The sequence below is a fragment of the Pristiophorus japonicus genome, chromosome 9 (assembly GCF_044704955.1).
Source record: "Pristiophorus japonicus isolate sPriJap1 chromosome 9, sPriJap1.hap1, whole genome shotgun sequence".
In the NCBI taxonomy this organism is placed as follows: Eukaryota; Metazoa; Chordata; class Chondrichthyes; family Pristiophoridae; genus Pristiophorus; species Pristiophorus japonicus.
In genome coordinates, this window is record NC_091985.1 from 38,497,064 (window position 1) to 38,516,006 (window position 18,943).

An 18,943-nucleotide genomic window follows, 5' to 3' on the forward strand; every position below is an offset into this window, starting at 1 on the left:
AGATGGCCGCATCTCGGGAGCGAGGATATTTGTCAGTGGAAATTTCCGATATTTACGTTTACACATGTCCTCAAAAATCTTGCGCCTGAAAAAGCAGGTGCATAGCCTACTTTTACAGGCGCAAGTGTTTTAAAAAATACAAAAACATATAAAAGTAAAGTTATTAAAACATATTTTACTTTAAAAACCTTCCCCACAACGGTAAGTTTATTTTAAAAAAACTTATTTAAAAATCGGGAAATTATTTTTCTTTTAAGACATTAATAACTTTAATTTAAATGAATATAGTGTAATTATTTTCTATTTTTTATTCGTGTTTTGGGTGTTTCGGGCTCTATCACAATCATAGTAATCGGAGTTTAAGACCCTGCGGAAATTCTATGACAGGCAACTCTCGATTATCCGGGTCCCTCGGGGATTGGGCTATGCCGGGTAAACGATTTCTCCGTTGGAGCAATTAACATTATAAAGTTAAAACCCGATGCCTTACCGGGCCAAAAGGACTCCGAACGCACCGGCCCCATGCCTTCCCGGGCTGAAATTTTAAATCCCGTTACAACGGTTTCCCATTGGATCTGTGTGCGGATAATCGCGAGTTGTATGTACTATGATACTTTACCTGATTGGCTGCCCAGAGCCATGTGGCTCCAGCTGTAGGCCTGTGCACGTGTCGACGTGCACGCGCTGTGACTGACAGTCAGGAGAGGCCTCAGCATCGGAAAGTTGAACGTGGGCAGCAGCTTAAGTTAGGTGCGTATTTTTTCTCTAAAATGCCCGCGGGAAGGCCAAAACGGAATTTGAGGGCCAGTATTTTTTGAAAAATAAATGTAAACATTTTTAAACAGGACAAAAATAATCTAAACTAATTTCAAATGTAAGGGAATGTTTCAATGATTTTAAAAAAATGTTGAACATTTATTTAAACCCTTACGCTGGTAAAAGAAGGCCCAACTCTGCGTCAACGAATGTCAATTTCCAACGGATGCCGTGGATCTGTCGAGCAGAAACTTGACAAATCGCAAGTTTTGGGTTTTCGCGCATGCGGAAGCCCGGAACTTGCAGGGCACTAGCGTACGCCGCCATAGGCCCCGTAAAATCTGGGCCCAATAGTCCTTAGAACCTTAAAAGTTTACAGTTCAGAAATAGGCCATTCAGTCCATTCGAGGGCCATTTTCATCTTTTGGACTCTCGTTTCTTGCACAAAGAATGGGCTGCAAGCAGATGGTAATTGGGAGGAACCTCAGTCAACCTTGGGACACCCCCCCCACAAGGCAATTTTATGTCAGGCCTGTAAATAGATGTACAGCACTCCCGCCTGTTTTGGGTAAGAAGCTGTTTAAAGATGCAAATCGGGGTTGACTGCCACTGTAGAAGCCCAATTGCAATTTTAAAGTACAGCTGGGCATTTTCTCCGCCCATTTGTAACAGGTGGCCCCTCCACAAAATGGCTTCCAAACAGTTTTTCTCTTATTTTTCTGTGGCCAGCAGGAATGCTCTTCTTGGCTCCATAAAATTGTTTCGGGTCACTGCTGCCCTCTGGGACGAGCACTAGGACCAGTGGGTGTTTTTGAACCTGATGATGAGAGGTGTGCAAGAACAGCACAGAAGTATCTTGTACTTTGGTTGCTCCCCCCTCCTTCCCAGCGAAGAAATGCCAGACCTCCACACTGCACCGTTGTGTGAGAGCAGAGCTAAGATTAGAAACTCTGTGTGTGGCAGAATTGCAGTCGTGATCCCGCATCTTCCAGCTCAGTGACACAGTACATTTAAAAGCATCTTTCTCACTGAGCCATCACACCAAGTAAGGTGGTTTTTATAGAGAGGACTACTATTAACGAGAAAGATGTATCATTTGGCCCATCCTATATCGTAACATGCAAAAACATCGCCAAAAATAATGGGAGTTTAACACAAACGAAAACCCTCAGTCTTTGTGGAGAATTTCTCCAATGAATTCCAACCAGGTTTACCCAGTGAATGACTGGACAATGACAGACTGTGTACAGATTGAACTCTGCTCTGCTTAACATACAACGTGCAGCAGTTGCACTGCTTTGTTCCCCTTGTAATCGCTTGCCCGTGATGTATGCTGCAGGCACAACGGTGGCACCAGGGCAACGAGCATTTTGGCCGATCCTGGCAGGCAGGGGATGTCGTCGGCTGCCTGGTCGATATGAACGAGTACACCATGACATTCACTCTGAATGGGGAGGTTCTGCTGGATGACTCGGGCTCAGAACTTGCATTCAAGGACTTTGAAGTTGCAGATGGTAAGCAGGAACTAATGTGCGTTTTGGAAAAGAGTCTTGCCTTAGTACGTATTACTTAAAAAAAACCACACAAAACAGTTAGAAGTAAATGTTACTCGTCTGCCTCATCCTGTTGCTCACATTTGAAAACTGTTAGTCTTACTTCAATACTGGGTAAAATAATGGAATTGATTATTGTTATCAGGTATAAACCTTGAGGACTACCTGCACCATAATCTGGCATACAGCGATCAACATACAGTGGCCATTTCTGAGGGACAAGATAAATTTTCATTTAGAAAGACACAGATTAATTAATCAGGGACAGTCAGCGTGGATTTGTTAAGGGAAGGTCATGTCTTACTAACTTGATTGAATTTTTTGAGGAGGTAACAAGAAGGGTCAATGAGGGCAGTGCATTTGATGTAGTGTATATGGATTTTAGCAAGGCTTTTGATAAGGTCCCATGTGGCAGACTGGTTGTGATGTATGTAGCACTCAAATCACTGACTCCACACGGTATGGTGTTGTAGTAACTGCTGTGACCTTAGTCCTTTATTGTATAACTCCAGAGTGCCTCTCAGGTGTGGTGGGCAGCCTTGCAGGTACTTTCAGGTCTCCCACCACAGCGCTCTCTGTGGCGCACCATTGTAACCATATATTTAATGTACTTGGACAATCCATAACATCTCACTCCCCCCACCCAGCTCCAAAAGCCATTGCCGGTAACCTCGACCTTGTTCGTCCTGGTTGATTTGTGAGTGTGAGTCCATGACCATCCACTTCCCTCTTCTCCCCCATGTAGAGATTATGCTTGCGATCCGGTGCAAGCATGTGTTATTTGCAGTCCTTACATGGGTGATGAAGTACTCGAGCATAACCTCCAACAGAAAACAGGTATACATAGACAGTACATTTGTATGGTACACATAGATGCATTGAAGAATTATAACAAAAGGTTGCAGGTACACTGAATGGTTATTTAATCCCAGCTCCACTGGGTGAAGTACGGTGGTGGCATACAGCCCCTTTTTGCCCAATGTAATGGGCTGCGCTGAGACAGGGTATCGCAACTAGTGCGTTACCTCTGTTCTCAGAAAGTAGTTGTCTTTGCGGCTCATCTGCAGCCGCTGAACCATTGCATGAATCACATAAAATCGGAATCGCATTAGTCCATTAGTCATGTTCGTCACAGATCCATTAACCCTTTACTTGTACCTCATGGTATTAACTCTTTGCGTAAATCATATCCATCATTTTAAACACAGTAATCATTTCAGCATCAAAATATTAACTCTTGTCATAAATCACGTCATCATACAAATCACATTACTCATTTAGACTCGCTCTTGCCTTACAAAAGTCTCTTTGTGGGGACCGCCAACGGTGTAAGGCCTTTTAAGACTCCCGGGTACATTTCCCTTTTAACTCACCATCTTGTTTTTCCCACGAGGCTTCCACTGGGCGCCACCATTTTAGGTGCTCTGCTTGCCTTTCTCTGCAGAACTCTGCTGCCACGAGGCTCGCCACCATCTTGAGCTCGCTGTGCCCCTTTACATTAAAACAACTCCGCCAACAGTTGCAGCCGATTACAGAAAAGGAGGTTCCAAGCCAAAAGAGACGTAGCGTACCTGAAAGAAATGGTACAGAAAAAGCGTAGGTTAAATGCTCATTTTGTTGAGGAGGAGCTTCCTGCAATTACTGAACCAATTGAGGATGTGAGTGGCTTGACTGCATTGCTGGGCGAGTTTGAGAAGAAAAATATGAATCCCGTTTCTGCTGTACATCTATTTTGCAAGCGCAGAGGATGTCATCTGCATTTCCAGGAGATGGAGAATTCAGAAAATTCTAGCATGACATGTTACTCTCTTCGTGCAGTTGTGGATGGGGTTGAGTTTAAAGAAAGAATAGGTGTCAGCAAAAAAAAAACGGCCAAGAACAATTGTGCTGAAGCCGAAACTGCTGGACGCTTGGGTGTCCTTGATCACTCACACCTCGGAGATCTGCCTGTACTTGGAGACCACTTCTTCCAAGGCCTGCTCGTCTGTGTCGAGATTTAGATCGCCGATGAACAGCTTTCCTTCTCCGGACCCTTTTGTGAGGTTGGTTTGCTGGGTGTTTTCCCTGCTGAACTCTAGCCTGCTGCTGCCTACCAGTTCGCTCTCGACTCTCTCTCGGGATCCACCACACTTTGACCGCACCCGGGAGCCACAACACACCGGCCCCCACACCGCCGCATCCTCCGGAGCCGGCCTCTGCCCGCGGGCCGACGATGCCTGCTGGAGCAGCCTGTCAAAGCCCTTCTTTCTCCTCCAGCTCAGTCGGCGCTGCTCTTTGGGAACCCGAGGGACAGCGGCCTGTGGAGGAATGAAGTCTTCCCAGCTCCCACGGACCTTCCCCATCCACCTCCTGCTGAGTAGCGTCGGCCCATCGCCTGCAATGACCCATAAAAGTAAACCGTGCGTCTCGCCCCTGTGAGATACTTGCACATCCGCTCTGCCAAGAACAGGTATCAGTTCCCTGGTGTAGGTGCGCAGCTTCGCCGTGACCGGGACCAGCTTGGGTCGTGCAGCTGGGTTGATCCACAGTTTATCAAAAGTTTCCTGACTCATTAGCGACTGACCCGATCCGGTGTCCACTTCCATACTCACTGGGACTCCGTTAATCTTGACTTCCAAAACCACTGGGGCCGAATCGTCGGTACAAGTATACAGTCCAAACGCCTCATCTTCTTCTACCTGCTCCTCGCTGGATGGTAGATTATCTACCATCTCCTCAGCCAGACGGTGAGTCAGGTTTCTTTTGCACATACGCTGAAGGTGGCCTTTCGTGTGGCAGGTATTGCACGTATACTCCGCAAACCTGCACCAGTGAGCCCCATGGCTTCCTCCGCAGCGCCAGCATGGTGCTACTCGATTAACCCCCCTCGGCGGACTCTGAGTTCCAGGACCCCGAGCTCCGTACTCTCTGCCCTGGGCAGAGCCACGTTCTGCAGTTTTGTCCATGACAGGCGCTATCCTGTGAACAGTGCCTGCTGGGTTCGAGACTGTGTGGATCATCTGCTTGGTGCTGTAAGTCGAGGTCATAAATGCCCGGCTGATGATGATGGCTTCCTGCAGGCTGACTGTAGGTTCAGTGGATAGCAGCTTGTGAAGAAGACCCTCATGGCCAATCCCCATAACAAAAACGTCTCGCAACGCCTCGTCAAGGTGTGTGCCAAAATCACACGGCGCCGCGAGTCTCCTGATATCCGCAGCATATTTGGTGACATCCTGGCCCTCAGGTCTGCAATGGTGGTAGAATTTGTGCCTGGCTGTGAGGATGCTCTCCTTCAGTTTCAGTTGGTCACGAATGAGTTCAGTCAGCTCCTCATATGACTTGTCCTTGGCACTCACGGGTGCCAACAAATCCCTGACACCCCATCGCCACAACTGAACAGCAATATCGCCTTACGCTTTTCTCTCAGTACATTCGTGTCCTCCGTCAGGTCGTTTGCTATAAAGTAGTACTCGAGCCTTTCCGTAAAGGCCTCCCAATCATTACCCACTGTAAAATCCTTTCGCGTGCCCAGAGTAGCTATGGTTGCGTGAAGCTCGTCTATGTCCTCGTCGCCAATGTGATGTATGTAGCACTCAAATCACTGACTCCACACAGCCTGGTGTTGTCTTAACTGCTGTGACTTTAGTCCTTTATTGTGTAACTCCAGAGTGCCTCTCAGGTATGGTGGGCAGCCTTTTATACTCTGTCTTGCAGGTACTTTCAGGTCTCCCACCACAGCGCCCTCTGTGGCGCACCATTGTAACCATACATTTAATGTACCTGGACAATACACAACACTGGTCATGAAAGTAAAAGCCCATGGATCCAGGGCAAAGTGGCAAGTTGGATCCAAAATAGGCTCAGAGGAGGAAGCTAAGGGTAATGGTTAATGGGTGTTCTTTGTGACTGGAAGGCTGTTTCCAGTGGGGTTCCGCAGGGCTCAGTACGGGGACCCTTGCTTTTTGTGGTATATATCAATGATTTAGACTTACATAGAAACATAGAAAATAGGTGCAGGAGTAGGCCATTCGGCCCTTCTAGCCTGCACCGCCATTCAATGAGTTCATGGCTGAACATGCAACTTCAGTACCCCATTCCTGCTTTCTCACCATGCCCCTTGATTCCCCTAGTAGTAAGGACTTCATCTAACTCCTTTTTGAATATATTTAGTGAATTGGCCTCAACAACTTTCTGTGATAGAGAATTCCACAGGTTCACCACTCTCTGGGTGAAGAAATTCCTCCTCATCTCGGTCCTAAATGGCTTCCCCCTTATCCTTAGACTGTGTCCCCTGGTTCTGGACTTCCCCAACATTGGGAACATTCTTCCTGCATCTAACCTGTCTAACCCCGTCAGAATTTTAAACGTTTCTATGAGGTCCCCTCTCATTCTTCTGAACTCCAGTGAATACAAGCCCAGTTGATCCAGTCTTTCTTGATAGGTCAGTCCCGCCATCCCGGGAATCAGTCTGGTGAACCTTCGCTGCACTCCCTCAATAGCAAGAATGTCCTTCCTCAGGTTAGGAGACCAAAACTGTACACAATACTCCAGGTGTGGCCTCACCAAGGCCCTGTACAATTGTAGCAACACCTCCCTGCCCCTGTACTCAAATCCCCTCGCTACGAAGGCCAACATGCCATTTGCTTTCTTAACCGCCTGCTGTACCTGCATGCCAACCTTCAATGACTGATGTACCATGACACCCAGGTCTCTTTGCACCTCCCCTTTTCCTAATCTGTCACCATTCAGATAATAGTCTGTCTCTCTGTTTTTACCACCAAAGTGGATGTGGAGCGTATGATTAAGAAGTTTGCAGATGATACTAAAATCAGCTGTGTGGTTGATAGTGAAGAGGAAAGCTGTGGACTGCAGGGAGATATCAATGAACTGGGCAGATGGAAAGAACAGTGGCAAATGGAATTCAATTCAGAAATCTAGAGCCCCCTGGATGTCAAAGAACATACAGGGTAGGATAAAGAAAAAAAGGAAGGCATATAACAGGTATCGAGGGCTAAATACTGCAGAATCTATAGAGGAGTATAGAAAGTCCAGGAGTGAAATTAAAAAGGATATTAGGAAAGCAAAGGGAGCATGAAAAATTCTTAGTAAGTAAAATCAAGGAAAACCCAAAGATGTTTTATAAATATATTAAGAGCAAGAGGATAACTAAAGAAAGGATAGGGCCTATTAGAGGCCGTGAGGGTAATCTGTGTGTGGAGGCAGAAGATATGGTTATGGTTCTTAAATACTTTGCGTCTGTTTTCACAAAAGAGAGGGACGATACAGACACCATTATCGAGGAGAAGAAGTGTGAAATATTAGATGAAATGGTGAGAGAGGAGGTATTAAGGGGAGTAGCAGCTTTGAAAATAGATAAATCTCCAGGCCTGGATGAAATGTATCCCAGGCTGCTAAGTAAAGCAAAAGAGGAAATAGCAGAGGCTCTGACCATCATTTTCCAATCCGCTCTGACTTCAGGTGTGGTGCCAGAGGACTGGAGGACTGCTAATGTGGTACCTTTGTTTAAGAAGGGAGAAAGGGATAGACCGAGTAATTACAGGCCAGCCAGCCTAACCTCAGTGGTGGGAAAATTATTGGAAAAAATCCTGAAGGACAGGATAAATCTTCACTTAGAAAGACACGGATTAATCAAGGACAGTCAGCACGGATTTGTTAAGGGAAGGTCTTGTCTGACTAACTTGATTGAATTTTTCAAGGAAGTAACCAGGAGGGTCGATGAAGGCAAAGCGTATGATGTAGTGTTTATGGATTTTAGCAAGGCTTTTGATAAAGGCCCACATGGCAGACTGATCACAAAGGAATCCAGGGCAAAGTGACAAGTTGGATCCAAAATTGGCTCGGAGGCAGGAAGCAAATGGTAATGATTGATGGGTGTTTTGGCAACTGGAAGAATGTTTCCAGTGGGGTTCCGCAGGGCTCAGTTTTGGGTCCCTTTTTGTAATATACATCAATGATCTAAATTTGAATATAGATTAAGATGTTTGCAGATGCTACTAAAATGGAGTGTGAGGTTGATAATGAGGAAGAAAGCTGCTGATTGCAGGAAGATATCAATCAACTGGTCAGGTGGACAGAACAGTGTCAAATGGAATTTAATTCAGGGAAGTGTGAGGTAATGCATTTTGGGAGGGCTAACCAGGAAGGGGAATTCACATTAAATGGTAGGATACTGAGACGTGTAGAGGAGTGCAGAGGAACAAAGGGACCTTGGCGTGCATGTCCACAGATCCCTGAAAGTAACAGGCTAGGTAGATAAGGTGGTTAAGAAAGCATACAGAATGCTTGTCTTTATTAGCCGAGGCATAGAATACAAGAGCAAGGCAGGTTATGCTTGAACTGTATAAAACACTGGTAAGGCCACAGCTGGAGTACTGTGTGCAGTTCTGGTCACCGCATTACCGAAAGGACGTGATTGCACTGGAGAGGGTACAGAGGAGATTTATGAGGATGTTGCCGGGAGTGGAGAATCTAAGCTATAAGGACAGATTTGATAGGCTGCATTTGTTTCATTGGAACAGAGAAAGCTGAGGGGAGACCTCATTGAGGTGTATAAAATCATGAGGGGCCGAGATATAGTGGATAGAAAGGGCCTATTTCCCTTAGCAAAGGGGTCAACAACCAGGGTGCATAAATTTAAAGTAATTAGTAGAAGGTTCAGAGGGGATTTGAGGGGAAATTTCTTCACGCAGAGAGTTGTGGGAGTCTGGAACTCACTGCTTGAAAGAGTGGTAGAACCAGAAATCCTCACCCCATTTAAAAAGATACTTGGATGTGCACCTGAAGTGCCGTCACCTGCAGGGCTACGGACTTTGAGCTGGAAAGTGGGATTAGGCTGGATAGCCTCTTGTTGGCCAGCGCAGACACGATGGGCTGAAATGGCCTCCTTCCGTGCTGTAAACTTCTATGGGCGCATGTCACATCGCTGACCTTTCGCATTGCCCACATCGCTGGCCTATTGCCGAGTGGAAAATCGATATCCAAAAAATGGGTGATGTTCCAGCGATTGGTAAGGCTGAGGCATCATACATTTCTGGAACATTGCCGATTTTTTGGGTGATAGCCAGCAAAGTGGAACATCTAGCCCTGAGATTCTATGTTGGGCCTGGAGGAAACACTCCTGATCCACGTGGCCCACAAGCAGTGCTGTAAAGGCAATTATCTCATGGATGTAGCCCTGTGTGGGATGGTTGATGAACAGTGAACATTTAAAGAGATAATTCACAACTTTCAAGAAAAATATATTCCAGTAAGGAGGAAAGGGTGCAAGAGAAAAGAAAGCCATCCGTGGCTAAATAAAGAAACAAAGAACGGTATCCGATTAAAAACAAGGGCATGCAAAGTGGGCAAAACTAGTGTGAGTACAGGAGATTGGGAATCTTTTAAAAGCCAGAAAAGAATGACTAAAAAAATGATTAAGAAAGGAAAGATAGACTATGAAGGTAAACCAGCATAAAATATAAAAACAGATAGTAAGAGTTTCTACAGGTATATAAAAAGAAAGTGTGGCTGAAGTAAATGTTGGTCCCTTAGAGGACGAGACCGGGGAACTAGTAATGGGGAACATGGAGATGGCAAAAACTCTAAACAAATATTTTGTATCAGTCTTTACGGTCGAGGACACTAACAATATTCCAACGGTGGATAGTCAAAAGGCTATAGGGGGGGAGGAACTTAACACAATCACAATCAATAAGGAGGCAGTGCTCAGTAAGATAATGGGACTAAAGGCAGATAAATCCCCTGGACCTGATGGCTTGCATCCTAGGGTCTTAAGAAAAGTAGCGGCAGGGATTGTGGATGCATTGGTTGTAATTTACCAAAATTCTCTGAATTCTGGGGAGGTCCCAGCAGATTGGAAAACTGCAAAAGTAACGTCCCTATTCAAAAAAGGAAGCAGACAAAAAGCAGGAAACTATAGACCAGCTAGCCTAACATCTGTGGTTGGGAAAATGTTGGAGTCCATTCTTAAAGAAGCAGTAACAGGACATTTGGAAAAGCAAAACTTGGTCAGGCAGAGTCAGTATTGATTTATGAAGGGGAAGTCATGTTTGACAAATTTGCTGGAATTCTTTGAGGATGTAACAAACAGGGTGGATAAAGGGGAACCAGTGGATGTGTATTTGGACTTCCAGAAGGCATTTGACAAGGTGCCACACAAAAGGTTACTGCACAAGATAACAGTTCACGGGTTGGGGGTAATATACTAGTATGGATAGAAGATTGGCTGACAAACAGAAACAGAGAGCTGGGATAAATGGTTCATTCTCTGGTTGGCAATCAGTAACGAGTAGGGTGCCGCAGGGATTAGTGCTGGGACCTCAACTATTTACAATCTGTATTAACGACTTGGACGAGGGGACTGAGTGTAACGTAGCCAAGTTTGCTGATGATACAAAGATGGGAGGAAGGGCAATATGTGAGGAGGACATAAAGAGGCTGCAGGAGGACATAGACAGGTTAAGTGAGTGGGCAAGAATTTGGCAGATGGAGTATAATGTAGGAAAGTGTGAGGTCATGCACTTTGACAGAAAAAAATCAAAGAGCAAGTTATTATTTAAATGGAGAAAGATTGCAAAGTGGTGCAGTACAGTGGGATCTGGGGGTACTTGTGCATGAAACACAAGGATAGTATGAAGGTACAGCAAGTGATCAGGAAGGCCAATAGAATCTTGACCTTTATTGCAAAGGGGATGGAGTATAAAAGCAGAGAAATCTTGTTACAGCTGTACAGGGTATTGGTGGGACCACACCTGGAATACTACATGCAGTTTTGGTTTCCATATTTACGAAAGGATATACTTGCTTTGGAGGCAGTTCAGAGGAGGTTCACTTGGTTGATCCCGGAGATGAGGGGGTTGACTTACGAGGAAAGGTTGAGGAGGTTGGGCCTCTACTCATCGGAATTCAGAAGAATGAGAGGTGATCTTATTGAAACGCATAAGATTATGAGGGGGCTTGACAAGGTGGATGCAAAGAGGAGGTTTCCACTGGTGGGGGAGACTTGAACTAGAGAGCATGACCTTAGAATAAGGGGCCACCCATTTAGAACTGAGATGAGGAGAAATTTCTTCTCTCAGAGGGTTGTGAATCTGTGGAATTCGCTGCCTCAGAGAGCTGTGGAAGCTGGGACATTAAATAAATTTAAGACCGAAATAGACAGTTTCTTGAGCGATGGGGGGATGAGAGGTTATGGAGAGCGGGCGGGGAAGTGGAGCTGATCCATGATCAGATCAGCCATGATCTTATTGAATGGCAGAGTAGGCTCGAGAGGCCTATGGCCTACTCCTGCTCCTATTTCTTATGTTCTTATGTTCTCTCCTCTTACCTGTCAGGTTTCGCGAGACATGAAAGAAGATTAGTAAAGGAAATTAAAACGGTTTGGATTTTTGAAAAGTTTTGATAAGGTACCACACAAGAGACTTCCGGCAAAGATAAATGGTCTTTGTAATTAAAAGAAAGGTGGCCAGATGGATAGAGCGGTGGTTGGAGAGCAAGAACGTACAGAATAAGGATAAAGCAAAGTTTCTTGGACTAGTAATCCATGTTTTGAAGTTTTGGTGATATGCCTATTTAAAGTGAGCCACGAGAAACCAACATCTTGGAAAGCCACAAACTCACGGTAGCATTGACAGGTTGTATCAATGAGTTAGTGAACTATCTACATCAGTCTTGACTTTTTATTTTATTTTTCAAACTCTACAATGTACTTGACAGATACATCTGGCAATCATGGTGGTATGTTGACGTCTGGCAGTGCCGTGTAAATCCACCGGATAATGCTTTGCCAGCCTAGAAACATTTAAAATAATGAAAGGGATAGACAAGATAGAGGCAGAGAGGTTTTTTCCACTGGTCAGGGAGACTAGAACTAGGGGGCACAGCCTCAAAATACGGGGGAGCCAATTTAAAACCGAGTTGAGAAGGAATTTCTTCTCCCAGAGGGTTGTGAATCTGTGGAATTCTATGCCCAAGGAAGCAGTTGAGGCTAGCTCATTGATAGTATTCAAGTCATGGATAGATAGATTTTTAACCAATAAGGGAATTAAGGGTTACGAGGAGCGGGCGGGTAAGTGGAGCTGAGTCCACGGCCAGATCAGCCATGATCTTGTTGAATGGCGGAGCAGGCTCGAGGGGCTAGATGGCCTACTCCTGTTCCTAATTCTTATGTTCTTATGTTCTTATGTTTCTCTTAGAATAGAAAGCATGCTGAAGCTCAAGCCCCGAGTTTAATTCAGAGTGGGAACCAGGAATCAGTACTTGAGCCTGAAGCGGGTGATGATCTGTCCAGCCCCTGCTCGGTTCTCCCGTTAAAATTTCTTGTGGCCCAATTTAAATTTCCTTATGCTGACTGCTGCCCTCAGCCCGCCGGGATGGGACAGAGGCCGGCAGGCGGGAGTGGGCAATTTGCATGGCCGCAGACCATCGCCGGGAACTGAGAAAAGCTCTCGGCAAGGTAGGTGAGAGGAGGTGGGGGGGGGGTTGCAGGAGGGTTCCGGGCCGATACCGGCTGGAGGAGGGATGAGCCCGTTGTGGTGGAGGCCTGAGATTTCCTTGTTGGGCCCAGGAGAAGGCCCCGGCCTCCACACCATTCCTGCGGGGCGGATAAGGTTAAAATCAACTCTTATATTTGTTATGTTCAGAATAACTCCACAAGACTGTACATTGTAAGCTCAAACCGTTGTGGCTTTGGTCTCTTTAATGTAACTCCAGAGTGAGGAAGCAGCATGGTCGACTGTCTTTTATACCTGTTTGCCCAAGGTGTGCAGGTGACTCTTGGGTCTCCCACAGGTGCGCCCCCTGGTGGCAAGTCTTACACATTAGTAAAGTTTATATACATAACATCATTCACCCCCCCCCACCCCCCAAAGTCTTAGATACAAGTTATTTACAAGTTGAGGCGATCCGAATTGATCGCCTGAGTTGAAGTCATGCCATGGGTGAGTTGGTTGGATCATTGCTGCACTGCGGCGTGGCTGGTCTGATCGGACTGTCGGGCATGGTGGGTTCATCCTCATGGTTGACCGTGAGGTCAATTGTTGGTTGGGTCTGTGTGAGTGGATCATTGATGGTAATGTCCTCTTCAAACTGTTCTTGGTTGTCAGTGAATCGCAGTTTGGTCTGATCCAAGTGCTTTTTGCACGTTTGTCCATTCAAAAGTTTGACAACAAACACTCTATTCCCTTCCTTGGCTAAAATAGTGCCAGCAACCCATTTTGGACCATGACCGTAATTAAGAACAAACACAGGGTCATTAACCTCAATGTCACGCGATACAGCCGTGTGATCGTGGTACATGTTACGCCGGTGATGCCGGGTTTCTACATGATCATTGAGATCCGGGTGGACTAAGGAGAGCCTGGTTTTGAGTGCTCTCTTCATTAGCAATTCTGCAGGGGGAACCCGGTAAGCGAGTGGGGTCGCGTGTGGTAGCTGAGCAGAATCCGAGATAACCGGGTCTGCAGGGAACCGTCCGTCATGCGTTTCAAGCTCTGCTTGATGGTTTGTGTTACATATGTAAACCTGTAAATACCTTGTTTAACCACCAGAGGGCTCATCCCCTGGAGTCCCAAGGGATCCCACAATCCCTTGGGAGCACCTTTACATAAGGAGGCCTCACAGGCTGGAGAGGTAAGAAAGGACCATGGTCACACCTTACTTTGAGCTCACAGTATCTGGTCAGACTCTTTATTCAATACATAACAACTGGCGACGAGATACAGATGACAAACCCAACGATGCAGAAAACAGTGGGCATCCTGGAGAAATTTTCAGAGGGAGATGATTGGGAAACCTTCGTGGAGCGACTCAACCAATACTTCTTGGCCAATGAGCTGGAAGGAGAAGCGAACGCTGCCAAACGAAGGGCGATTCTCATCACCGTTTGCAGGACACCAGCATATGGCCTCATGAAAAATCTGCTTGCTTCAGCGAAACCCAAAGAGAAGTCATGTGATGATTTTTGCACACTGGTCTGGGAGCATCTGAACCCGAAGGAAAGCGTTCTGATGGCGAAGTACCGGTTCCACACATCCAAAAGAGGTCTGAAGGTCAGGAAGTGGCGAGCTAAGATGCCTTGCAGGCCATTGCGAATTTGAAGGACAATTGGAGCACATGCTCAGGGACTTCTTTGTACTTGGCATTGGCCATAAAGTAATACTTCACAAACTTTTGACTGTAGAGAACCCAACCTTGAGTAAAGCCATAGCGATAGCCCAGGCGTTCATTGCCAACAGTGACAATACAAAACAATTCTCTCAGCACACAAGTGCTGCTACACGTACTGTGAACAAAGTAATGTTGTTTTCAAATTCCAACGTATCGGGCAGGCCTCACATGCCTGCAGCTGCATGTCTGCAAATGTTTCAGAATCCATCATCAAGGGTAGTGAATGCAAGACCATTAACACCTTGTTGGCGCTGCGGGGGTGATCATCGTTTCCATTCATGCCGCTTCAAAGGATACGTTTGCAAGGGCTGTGGAACAATGGGACATCTCCAACGTATGTGCAGGTGAGCTGTAAACACTGCTAATCCTGCAAACCACCATGTTGCAGAGGAGGACAGATCCACAGTGGATCATGACGAACCAGAGCCTCAGATTGAGGAGGCAGAGGTATATGGGGTGCACACATTTACCACAAAGTGTCCCCCGATAATGCTGAAGGTTGAATAAATGGACTCCTGGTGTCAATGGAGCTGGACACGGGCACGAGCCAGTCCATTATGAGCAAAAATTGTGGTGCAGCAATGCCTTAAGGCCAGTCCTGACCCTCATTCGTACTAAACTGAGAACGTACAAAAGGAACTGATTCCCATAATTGGCAGTGCTACTGTAAAAGTCTCCTACGATGAAGCGGTGCACAAGTTACCACTCTGGGTGGTACCGGGCGATGACCCCACGCTGCTTGGCAGGAGCTGGCTGGGGAAGATACGCTGAAACTGGGACGACGTCTGAGCGCTCTCGCTCGTCGACGACACTTCATGTGCCCAGGTCCTAAACAAGTTCCCCTCGCTGTTCGAACCAGGCATCGGGAAGTTCCAAGGAGCAAAAGTGCAGATCCACCTGATTCAGGGGGCATGACCCATCCATCACAAGGCAAGAGCGGTACCGTACATGATGAGAGAGATGATGGAGATTGAGCTGCACCGGCTGCAACGAGAGGACATCATTTCGCCGATCGAATTCAACGAGTGGGCCAGTTCGATTGTTCCAGTCCTCAAGGAAGATGGCACCATCAGTTACTTTGTAATCACTACAGATTCTATCAATCATTTCTCTCTGCAGGATCAATACCCATTACCAAAGGCAGACGACCTATTTGTAATGCCGGCGGGAGGAAAAACGTTCACGAAGCTGGACTTGACCTCGGCCCATGTGACGCAGGAGCTGGAGGAATCATTAAAGAGCCTCACCTGCATCAACACGCACAAAGGTCTCTTCATTTACAACAGATGCCCATTTGGGATTCGATCAGCCGCAGTGATATTCTAGAGAAACATGGAAAGCGTACTGAAGTCAGTCCCGCGCACCATGGTCTTCCAGGACGACATCTTGGTTACAGGTCATGACACCGTCGAGCATCTGCAGAACCTGGAGGAGGTTCTTAGTCGGCTTAATCGCATGGGGCTCAGGTTAAAATGCTCGAAGTGTGTTTTCCTGGCATCTGAAGTGGAGTTCCTGGGGAGAAGAGTCGTGGCGGACGGCATCAGGCCCACCGATTCGAAGACCGAGGCAATCGAGAGTGCACCGAGACCACAGAACGTGATGGAGCTGCAGTCGTTTCTAGGACTCCTGAACTACTTTGGTAATTTCTTACTGGGTCTCAACACACTGTTAGAACCACTGCACTCTTTACTGTGGGGTAAAAGCCAAGAAAATGCCTTTGTAAAAGCTAGAAAACTGTTATGCTCAAACAAATTGCTTGTGTTGTATGATCCATGTAAGCATTTGGTACTAGCATATGATGCGTCGTCATACGGTGTCGGGTGTGTATTGCAACAAGCTAATGAATCTGGGAAATTGCAACCGGTTGCTTATGCATCCAGAAGTCTGTCTAAGGCTGAGAGGGCCTACAGCATGATCGAAAAAGAAGCGTTAGCGTGTGTTTATGGGGTAAAGAAAATGCATCAATATCTTTTTGGACTCAAATTTGAATTGGAAACCGACCATAAGCCACTAATATCTCTTTTCTGAAACTAAGGGGATGAATATGAATGCATCGACCCGCATCCAGAGATGGGCGCTCATATTATCCGCATATAATTACGCCATCCGTCACAGGCCAGGCACAGAAAACTGTGCTGATGCTCTCAGTAGACTGCCATAGTCCACCACGGGGGTGGAAATGGCATAGCCCGCAGATTTAGTTATGGTAATGGAAGCATTCGAGAGTGAGCAATCACCTATTACCGCCCGACAGATTAGAACCTGGATGAGCCAGGACCCCTTTCTGTCCTTTGTAAAAAATCTGTGTGCTCCACGGGAGTTGGTCTAGTGTCCCGTTAGAAATGCAGGAAGAAATAAAGCCGTACCAGCGGCGCAAAGATGAAATGTCTATACAGGCAGACTGCCTTTTGTGGGGTAATCGGGTGGTTGTACCAAAAAAGGGCAGGGACATTTTCATTAGTGACCTCCACAGTACCCACCTAGGCATTGTAATGATGAAAGCGATAGCCAGATCCCACGTGTGGTGGCCCGGTATCGATGCAGACTTAAGAGTCCTGCGTGCACAAATGTAATACATGTTCACAGTTAAGCAATGCAACCAGGGAGGCGCCACTAAGTGTATGGTCTTGGCCTTCCAAACCATGGTCTAGGGTCCATGTCGACTATGCAGGACCGTTCTTGGGAAAGATGTTCCTAGTGGTTGTAGATGCGTACTCCAAATGGATTGAATGGGAGATCATGTCGGCAAGCACGTCCGCTGCCACCATTGAAAGCCTGCGGGCCATGTTTGCCACGCACGGCCTGCCTGATGTCCTTGTGAGTGACAATGAGCCGTGCTTCATAAGTGCCAAGTTCAAAGAGTTCATGACCCATAATGGGATCAAACATGTCACATCTGCCCCGTTTAAACCAGCATCCAATCGTCAGGCAGAGAGAGCAGTGCAAACAATTAAGCAGAGCTTGAAGAAGGTAACTGAAGGCTCACTGCAGACTTGCCTATCCCGAGTCCTGCTTTGTTACCGCACAAGACCCCACTCGCTCACTGGGATCCCCCCTGCTGAACTGCTCATAAAAAGGGCACTTAAGACAAGGCTCTTGTTAGTCCACCCTGATCTACACGAGCAGGTAGAGAGCAGGCGGCTTCAACAGAATACATATCATGATCGCGCAAATGTATCACGCGAAATTGAGATAAATGATCTTGTATTTGTGTTGAACTATGGACAAGGTCCCAAGTGGCTTCCCGGCACTGTCGTGGCCAAAGAGGGGAGTAGGGTGTTTCTGGTCAAACTTTCAAATGGACTCATCTACAGGAAACACTTGAACCAAACCAATCTCAGATTCACAGATTAGCCAGAGCAACCCACAATAAACTCTACCTTTTTGACCCCCCAACACACACACCAGTGGCAACCGACCCAGCGATTGACCACGAAGCAGAACCATCACCTGCAGCAGCTCAGCAGGACTCACCACACCAGGCAGCCCAGCAAGGCCAGCTGCACAGCAGCGCAGCGAGGGCCCAACAAACGACTTACCAAAACCAGCATTTGCACTGAGACGATCAACCAGGGAAAGGAAGGCCCCAGATCGACTCATCTTGTAAATAGTTACACTATTGACTTTGTGGGGGGAAGTGTTATATATGTAAACCTGTAAATACCTTATTTAACCACCAGAGGGCTCATCCTCTGGAGTCCCAAAGGATCCCACAATCCCTAAGTATATAAGGAGGCCTCACAGGCTGGAGAAACACTCTGGAGACCTGTACTAAAGGACCACGGTCACACCTTACTTTGAGCTCACAGTATCTGGTCAGACTCTTTATTCAATACATAACAGTTTGGACTGCCCGTTCCGCTTGACCATTGGATGTGGGCTTAAAGGGTGCAGACCTGACATGCTTGATGCCATTGCGGGTCATGAACTCGTTGAATTCCGAGCTGGTGAAACATGGTCCATTGTCACTAACAAGGATGTCGGGCAAACCATGGGTGGTGAACATTGCCCGGAGGCTTTCAATGGTGGCAGTGGACGTACATGACGACATTATTATACATTCAATCCATTTGGTGTAAGCGTCCACTGCTACTAGGAACATCTTTCCTAGAAAGGGGCCAGCGAAATCTACGTGGACCCTGGACCACTGTTTGGAGGGCCATGACCACGGACTCAGTGGGGCCTCCCTCGGTGCATTGCTCAACTGCGAACAAGTTTTACATTGGTGCATGCATGACTCCAATTCCGAGTCAATCCCGGGCCACCAAACGTGTGACCTGGTGATAACCTTCATCATGACTATGCCTGGGTGGGTACTGTGAAGGTCGCGTATAAACGTTTCTCTTCCTTTTTTTGGCAAAACTACACGATTCCCCCATTGGAGACAGTTCGAATGGATGGACATTTCATCCTTGCGAGGGTGGAATGGCTTAATTTCGTCTTGCATTTCCCCAGGAACCGCCGACCAG

At 46.7% G+C, this 18,943-nt stretch overlaps 1 protein-coding gene across 1 annotated transcript in view; it reads left to right on the top strand.

The window, feature by feature from the left end:
* The window catches only part of ryr2a (ryanodine receptor 2a (cardiac)), a 924,147-nt gene that overhangs the window by 422,214 nt on the left and 482,990 nt on the right, over positions 1-18,943 (top strand). Inside the window, exon 29 of the mRNA XM_070890953.1 lies at positions 2,096-2,270. Within this exon, the coding sequence (XP_070747054.1) occupies positions 2,096-2,270 (175 nt within the window). The remainder of the gene's footprint in view (positions 1-2,095; positions 2,271-18,943) is intronic.